This window comes from Xenopus tropicalis, chromosome 9 (assembly GCF_000004195.4).
Source record: "Xenopus tropicalis strain Nigerian chromosome 9, UCB_Xtro_10.0, whole genome shotgun sequence".
Classification (NCBI taxonomy): Eukaryota; Metazoa; Chordata; class Amphibia; order Anura; family Pipidae; genus Xenopus; species Xenopus tropicalis.
In genome coordinates this window covers 7,857,322-7,866,729 of record NC_030685.2, presented here as the reverse complement: position 1 = coordinate 7,866,729, position 9,408 = coordinate 7,857,322, and the positions used below count along the sequence as shown (strand labels likewise).

Genomic DNA, 9,408 nt, shown 5'->3' with positions numbered 1-9,408 from the left:
ATAGGGATATTATAAGCCCCCGAGGAGTTCCTTATAATATATAGTGAATAAAGTGCCCCCTATTGTAACATATAGGGATATTATAAGTCACAGAGGAGTTCCTTATAATATATAGTGAATAAAGTGCCCCCTATTGTAACATATAGGGATATTATAAGCCCCCGAGGAGTTCCTTATAATATATAGTAAATAAAGTGCCCCCTATTGTAACATATAGGGATATTATAAGTCCCCGAGGAGTTCCTTATAATATATAGTGAATAAAGTGCCTCCTATTGTAACATATAGGGATATTATAAGTCACAGAGGAGTTCCTTATAATATATAGTGAATAAAGTGCCCCCTATTGTAACATATAGGGATATTATAAGCCCCCGAGGAGTTCCTTATAATATATAGTGAATAAAGTACCCCCTATTGTAACATATAGGGATATTATAAGTCCCTGAGGAGTTCCTTATAATATATAGTGAATAAAGTGCCCCCTATTGTAACATATAGGGATATTATAAGCCCCCGAGGAGTTCCTTATAATATATAGTGAATAAAGTGCCCCCTATTGTAACATATAGGGATATTATAAGCCCCCGAGGAGTTCCTTATAATATATAGTGAATAAAGTGCCCCCTATTGTAACATATAGGGATATTATAAGCCCCCGAGGAGTTTCTTATAATATATAGTGAATAAAGTGCCCCCTATTGTAACATATAGGGATATTATAAGCCCCCGAGGAGTTCCTTATAATATATAGTGAATAAAGTGCCCCCTATTGTAACATATAGGGATATTATAAGTCCCTGAGGAGTTCCTTATAATATATAGTGAATAAAGTGCCCCCTATTGTAACATATAGGGATATTATAAGCCCCCGAGGAGTTCCTTATAATATATAGTGAATAAAGTGCCCCCTATTGTAACATATAGGGATATTATAAGTCACCGAGGAGTTCCATGACCATGGCCTTCAACCTTGGCTTTTATACAGGTCATGGAACTCCGAGGTGACTTATATTATGACTAATATCCTCATATATTACAATGATAATACTTTATTTATTATAATATCATATAGTCATGTGACAGAAATGACATCACTAAGCACCGTTTATAAGGATATAATTTACAGTTTGGTCCCATAGGGAAATGATTAAACTGTATATTATATAAATATATCAGTATTTCCAGGGACGGAATATTGAATCTCCCCACATTTGAGCACCCATAGGCGCTTGTTTTGCAGTGCGGTTGTCTGCCAAAGCTTTTCAAATATGGCGGTGGCGGAAAAAATATTCGCTAAACTGATTTCAATTTAGTGCAAAATGGAAGCGTTTGGGGCAAAACAACCATTTACGAAAAAAGTATGGGCTGCGCAAACTTTATAAATGACCCCCAATTTGTCAATGGGCAAATGTGTGATTTTGGAGTAAATGGACGGCAGAAAGAAGTTCAGCAGCGGTGAAAACCCCCAGGTATGTGCTTTGTTTTTGTGATAATTTGATTGGCTGGAGAAAATGGCGGCCTTTTGTGGTTGGAGGAACCAAATCAGGAGAAACGCATTTGCTTTCATAGAATACTACTACTTTATTTACAGTCATGTACACACTATATACAATATATACAATAATGGGTACAAGGTTAATGGGTAACATGATGAGCTCGTTAGGGATGAGCGAAATTTATCGCTAGGTTTTGCCACAGAAAACACCCCTAGACTAATTATACATGGAAACCAATTCACCAATGAGAATTCTACTGACCCAAAACTTAATTATAGATGCAAGAGAAGTGACCAATGAGAATGCTGATTGCCAGCACTGTGTCAGGCCCCTTGCTGGTACCTTACATATAGAGATAATGATGGCATTTTCCCGTCATTATATGGCACAGGAATCAGACATGGGGATAAAGGGACAGACTTGTTCAGTGCTGGGAAACTGTGCTTAATGCTCCCAACTCCAATTGCAGGAACAGAGAACAGGGAGCCAGATTTATACAGATCAGCTGGGATTCTCATTGGAGGATTCTTTTGCATTTCAATGCTGCCAATGCGGGCCCTAGAGAGCTGGGAAAGTTTTATTGGGCAATATTGCTTTAAGAATCCAACCCTGATGTTGCTGGACTACAGCTCCCAGCATGCCTCACCCTTCATTATATGTTACATTATTCTGGGATTTGTAGTCCAGCAACAGCTGAGTAAAGTTTGATTGAGCCGCGCTGTGCAGCAGGGTTTACTATCCCTTTAAATAGTCCACTAACCCCCAACAAATGACCACCATAGCCTCCTAATATAACAGCTCTTGTGTCAGAACACAGCGAATCGGTTCCTTCTTTCTTCCTACAAAAGAAGCCCATTACACAGACAAATGAGAGAAAGTGCTATGGTTACCAGGGACCACGACTGAGTATGAGCTCTGTTTTTTAGGTTTTCCCTAAAGGCCCCATCTAAGTCAGAGCTTATACTAACGGACTGTGAGAGGTCTGTGAATGTAGTGGTAGCAATGCTTGGTTCTCCATCACAGAACATAACTGAAGGCACTAGCTCTTGTATCCAGGTTAGATAGTACTGGACATTGGTGTAGACACCAGGCTGATTAGGCTCAGCACATCCGAGACCCCAGCTTACAATGCCAAACTGTAGCCATGTGTTGCTGGTGTTGCACACAAGTGGTCCCCCTGAGTCTCCCTGTGAAGACAAAGTAAGGTCAACTATGAATACATCATTTACTAATGGACAAATTATCTAGCATACATTCTATCTGGATCTTCAAGTATGGAATCCTGGAACAATCATTATCTAACACAATATGTTCTTCAGATTCTTGGAACCTGCCTTGTTGTGCCTATAGGGTGTACTCTGTGGAATCTATGTCCTTTATGTAGCCTATGTATTGATATCTCCATCCTAAGAAACATTTGGAATGGAAACCATCACCATCGCTAGACTTTCATCAGATTGTTTTGAAATTTAATGACGTTACTGCATAGTTTAAATGGAAAACTGGCCTTCATTTTGGATTGTTCCAGTTGATTTTATGGTGTCACTTGTTTAGCCTATGAAGATTCTCATTCATCCAGGCCATGATATACAGTATCTAGTAGAATTAAGTCTAAAACAACTGGACTTTTCTGAGTTTTTTCTTGAAAACTTTTCACCGCTCATCTGAGTGGCTTCTTTCTCAAGTATGGAATTCTAGACCAATCCTTATCTACCCAATATATTCTTCAGATTCTTAGAACCTTCCTTATTGTGCCTATAGGGTGTACTCTGTGGAATCTATGTCCTTTATGTAGCCTATGTATTGATATCTCCATCCTAAGAAACATTTGGAATGGAAACCATCACCATCACTAGACTTTCATCAGATTGTTTTGAAATTTGATGACGTTACTGCATAGTTTAAATGGAAAACTGGGCTTCATTTTGGATTGTTCCAGCTGATTTTATGGTGTCTCGTGTTTTGTCTATGAAGATTCTCATTCATCCAAGTCATGATATACAGTATCTAGTAGAATTGAGTCTAAAACAATTGGACTTTTCTGAATTTTTTCTTGAAAACGTTTCACCACTCATCCAAGTGGCTTCGTACTGAAGAAGTCCAGTTGTTTTAGACTTAATTCTACTAGATACTGTATGTACCCAAATCTTAACCATAAAAGTTTCGATTTCTGTGCTCTATACCAGGGGTCCCCAACCTTTTTAGCACCACGGCCCAGTAGGAAGCAAAAAAAATTTTCCACGGACCGGAGGCAGAGGGGAGGGGGGCACGGCGCGTAATACATGCAACACGCTTGGGGGGGGGTGCGCTGCAACCCACTGCCATGCCATCCACGGCCCGGAACTGGTCCACGGCCCGGCAGTTGGGGACCCCTGCTCTATACCAAACTTGCTTTTTCCTTCTACAGAGATATTATGGATTCTATGAAATACAACCGTAGACCTGGGGGATGTTCATACCTGGCAGGCATCTATTTTGCCCTGCTTGTATCCGGCACAGATCATATCATCCTGGATTAGGTGAATACTGGGTCTGTATCCCAAGCTGGATTGATACATGGCCTCACAACTGGTACGGTTAATTAAACCAACCTCGGCTTTCTGCAGGGTCTGAGGATCTTCTAACGGCGCTGTAGGAAGATAGAATGGTCCTGATAACTGTACTGCAAGTAGAATATGAAGTATTTCCATAGTGGTAAAATATCATCATATTTTTATGAATATTTTCTGAGTTTGACAATGAAGGTGACCTCAGTACCCATTGCAAATCAACTCAGAAAACCATCAACAATAGGAAGAAGAGAGGCCTAAACACTAATAAATCACAAATGATGGGAGTTATTTTCTTAAAAACTAAAACTTTTTGGGGAAAATTTTCGAAAACCCATTTGTAAATCCCCCCCCAAAAAATCGACGTTTCCCAAAATTGCTTAGTAAATGTGCCCCCTTTATGTCTATCTTTTTAATTCAACTTTAATAAAGAAGATTTTTGTTTTTACTTTTTTATTCTGTGGCCCTGTGAATCTACTCATTCGGTCACATTCAGTGGCAAATTTCCGCAATTTGTGAAACGGGTGACAAAATTCGCCGCGCGTCAAAAAATTGTCGCCCGTGTCAAAAAAAATGGCAGCCACGTCAAAAAATTGTTGCTCGCGTAAAAAAATGACACACGTCTTTTTTTGATGTGCAACGTTTTTGCTGTTCCGCAAATTTTTCGCCGTTTTGCAAATCTTTTAAAAGAGACAGGACAGATTCGCTCATCACTACTCACTGGGAAATTCCACATTTTACAAATTGTATTTGCAGAATTATTATTATGATTAATGATATTAATAAAAATTAATCATTATAAATTATTAATAATTAATTAGTATTATTATTGTTATTGCTATTGTTATTATTGCTATTATTATTATTATTATTATTATTATTATTATTATTATTATTATTATTATTATTAACCATCATAATAATGTTATTGTTATTATTAGTATTATTCACATTATTATTATTAATAGTATGATTAATACTAATAATACTACTGCTACTACTAATAATACTAATAATACTACTACTAATAATAATAATCATAACAATGTTATTGTTATTATTATTATTATTGTTATTAATTGAAGAAAGTCACGGTTGCATCAAAAAAAGTTATGGGTGCATCAAAAAAGTTGTGCAGTAGCCGGATTTCACAATTTTTTCGCTGTTTTGCCAATTTTTCAGCAGTTTTGCCAATTTTTCAATGAAACAAAATGGAACAGATTGGCTCATTGCTAGTAGCATTTTTGTTGATTAGTGTTAATTAAATGACTCTATGTGCCATTGCCCTAATGTCAGCTTTCCTTAATGATGTTGGATGGGGAACCAGATACTGTAACTAGCCAGGCTGTGCATGGAAACAAAGATAAGAAATATCCAGAAATCCCTAGTAGGAAATGACATCATCTACTTACTGTTTTCTTTAATGTTCCCCCATCCAGTCACCCAGCACATAGTCCCCATAGGTAACGGAACGTCCTGGGAAGGAAGGCAGACTGGCTGGATGGAAGGGGTAAAGACGATGGGTTCTTCCAGTTCGATAAGTGCGATATCTCCACTCGATCCCTCGTACATATAATCAGGGTGCACCGTGATATTTTTGACTCCCCTCAATACTGCGTTGTCAAGGTCAGAGAGTTGGTAGACCCCAAGATAGGCCGTATATTTGGAGACATTCATCCTAGAAGGTAAACAGTGGGTCTTAACAAGAGTTAGAATGGAAGGGAATAGAAATAAGTTCCAACTATACCAACACTCGTTATTTCTAAGACACACAAGGGTATAGTAACAGATAATGTGTTTGGAGTTCTATTTGTCTCAATGCAATATAGGGGCATGTTTACTAAGATTGGAGATAAATATCACCAGTGATGTTGCTAATAGCAACCAATCAGTAATTAGATTTGAACAATCACCTTCAAGTTAGAAACTAAAAGCAAAGATCTGATTGGTTGTTATGGACAACATCACTGGTGATATTTATTTCCAATCTCAGTAAACATGGCCCATAGTCCTCACTGCCCCCCGTTGTATTCAATAATGAGATGAAGTAGGATTATTATTTGATACAAGATTTAGATTGAGTACTACTACTCAATATGTAGTTAATATGATGACCTCTCTACTCCCCCCATAAAGGGCACCTATCGGTTAAATACTATTTACCCCAGTGGAAGTGCAGGTTAATAGAGCCCACACTCTGGTTGGGGGGAAACAATACCGTTTTGTGTGTAAAACACTACTAACGGGCACTATGTCCCCAGCAACAGGAGGGGCTCCCAGTGTGGGCGGCCATGTTGTGTCACTAACATGCAAATGGTACTTAGTGCCCCAGTTTGGGGGCAGTTCATTCACATAATGAGCAAACTGGGTCACTAAGTATCATTTGTAAGTGTCACAACATGGCCGCCCATGCTGGGAGCTCCCCCTGTTTCTGGTAGTATAGTTAGTTAGCAGGTTAGTTAGTAGGATAGTTAGTAGGGTGCAGAGCAAGGTATGGCAGATGGTATGTAGTGTGGCATGTAAGAAGGGTTTAGAGCAATGTAATTACTGTGCAGTAGGGTATAGAGGGGTCTATGGGAAGGTTACGGTAGAGGCTGAGAGTAAGACATAGAAGCCAGTAAGACTTCAGTTTGGGGCAGGCTTCAACAATGCAAAATCAAAGAGCAAGCAGAAGTAGATAACTAGAACTTACTGAATAGGGAGGATCTGGGGGTTAGAGTAGGAAGGGGCAGAATAAGGTTTACAATACTATAAGGTTTGAGCAGTTAGGTGCCGGTGTTGCCGTATGGTACCATTGTGGAATGAACACAGACTTACAAATCAGACTTACGAATCAAAGCAGTGAGCCGCAGTCAGCACCCAGCTATCTGTGAGAAGGGATCCCCCGCAGAGGAAACCACCCTCGAACTCCAGGCTGATCTGCCAGGGCCATTCCCCTTCCTCACTGTCCGTCCCCCCGACTATCCGTTTTGACATAACTGGCCCACCATAGGCTGGGGAGAGAGAGAGGCAGGAGGTGAGACATCCCATTCCAGCTCAGCAGTTATACAATATAATGATGGCCTTGTATGTTCACCACTTATTAAAGTGGCTTCTTCAGTCCAACTGAATGGTAGGGAAATTCTCTGCAGTCAAACCCTGAAAGTTAATCCAATTTACCTTTCCAGTCATGCACATTAAAATGAAATTTATATCTGCTTCAGTGAGAATCATGGAACCATTGTTGACACTTTCACACCTGTGAGTCTCAGCCAATACCTACTTGAATAAGTTCAATGGAACCATTGTGATTGGATGTTAAATCCTGGGGGAATTTCCTATCACTCTGAAGCCACTTGGATGAGTGGGGAAAAGTTTTCAAGAAAAGTCCAGTTGCTTTAGGGCATTGATCCCCAACCAGTGGCTCGGGGGTAACATGTTGTTCCCCAACCCCTTGGATGTTGCTCTCAGTGCCCCCAAACCAGGGAGTTATTTTTGAATTCCTGACTTGGGGGCAAGTTTTGGTTGAATAAAAACAAGATTTCCTACCAAATAAAGCCCCTGTAAGCTGATAGAGTGCATAGAGGCCCCTAATAGCCAATCACAGCCCTTATTTGGCTCCTCCATGAACTTTTATGGTGCTTGTGTTGCTCCCCAAGTCTTTTTACATTTGACTGTGGCTCCCGAGTAAGAAAGGTTGGGGATCCCTGCTTTAGGGCAATGACACATGGGGAGATTTGTTTTACTCGTGGCGATCCCAATGTTAGTCTATGGCAAGTAGGGATGCACCGAATCCCGGATTCGACTGAATCCAGGCGTTTTTTTAAGGATTCGGTTTCGGCTGGGACCACAGATCTGCGGTCCTGGCCGAACTGAATACGAATTAGCATAAATTAGCATATGCTAATTAGAATTCGGAAAGGGTTAAATGGGAAGTGAAAATTTTTTTCCGTCCCGCGCTGTGATTTTTAACCCCTTCTGATCCTAATCAGCATATTCTAACTAGGATTCAGTTCGGGATTAAGCCGAATCCTGCTGGGTGGGTTCGGGGGTTCGACCAAACCCAAAAAAGTGGTTTCGGTGCATCCCTAATGGCAACAATTTTTCAACACTGGCTACGAATCTCTCCATGAGTCATTGCCCTTAGACTTTAGAGACAATAACCTTTCCTACACAAGGGAAAGCAATGGGATACACAAGGAACATGCAAAACTGATCTACCTTCTCCAGGTGAAGTTGGAGAAGACCTCTGAATACATGACCGAATCACAGCAGGATTTTCAGTTGCAAGAACCAATAACTGCTTTGTGATGCCTCCAACTTGACTTGCGTATTGGTCAAGCTGAAGGTAGGAAGACCAGTTATTATTAGCTGTATAGGGCCCACATATTACAGGTAGGCATTTCTCAAGATTGTTCATCATTCTCTATCCCAGCAGAGCTTACAATCTAAGTTCCTTGTCATATTTACACAACACAAAGGGGTTCATTTTATCCTAAACCAATGGACCTTCCTGCAAATTTGTGGAGTCTAGGAAAATCCACATATGCATGAAGAGAACATGCAAACTCCTTGCTCAACCTGGTTCTCAACCTGTGGGTCGGGACCCCTTTGGGGGTCGAATGCCCGTTTCACAGGGGTCACATATTTCCGATGGGCTTAGGAATAACTTTATGGTTGGGGGGTCACCACAACATGAGGAACTATATTAAAGGGCATTAGGAAGGTTGAGAACCACTGCTCTAGATTGAGTTGAAGGTATCAGAGATAATCTCTGCACCACTATGTGACAGTCACATGAGACTACAGAGAGAAACCTGCCAAAGAGACAGCATTTGAATGGTGTAAATCCTTACCTTGGTGGTGGAGGATGCTCAGCACAACACACAGCAGTCTCAGCATATTGTCTTTTTGTCATTGGATTCACTCTGTGGACTGGTTGACTTCCTTGTACAGAAAATAAACCTTGAAGGCCTGACTTATATATAGAGAATCAGAGCTGCTCAACTGGTTCCTGCTTGTTGACATGGGTCAGTGCCCCGAGGGTACTTTATTGCCGTGCCCTGCAGCTGCGGGTCAGAGAATGATGTCATAAAAGAAATGGAAATTATCAGGTGTACTTTTCTAAAGATTTGAACAGTGATGGATTATTGACTGGGCAAACACAGGTCGCTTTTTCTGCAACTGTGTGTTCTTCTGCTTCTGTCATTCCAAGAGTTTATTAAAAAATAAAACTTTTTGTGTTGCCTTGGTTTTGTGAGAAAGTGGGACAATCAAGATGGCTTCCCTTCCTGACTGAAGGAAACTGAGAGGTGGGCTTTTCCATCTCTGTAGTTTTACCTAATGGACCATTGGTGATCACAATGCTTTTATGGCGTCAG

At 40.3% G+C, this 9,408-nt stretch overlaps 1 protein-coding gene across 1 annotated transcript; it reads right to left on the bottom strand.

Annotated features, from left to right (window-relative positions):
• Nucleotides 1-1,564: 1,564 nt before the first annotated feature.
• On the bottom strand, nt 1,565-8,960 carry prss29 (protease, serine, 29). Its single transcript, NM_001001228.1, is given in 5 exon segments — nt 1,565-2,686; nt 3,959-4,128; nt 5,461-5,726; nt 6,879-7,041; nt 8,884-8,960. Coding segments are annotated over 5 exon segments (993 nt in total). The 5' UTR covers nt 8,930-8,960; the 3' UTR covers nt 1,565-2,338.
• Nucleotides 8,961-9,408: the final 448 nt, after the last annotated feature.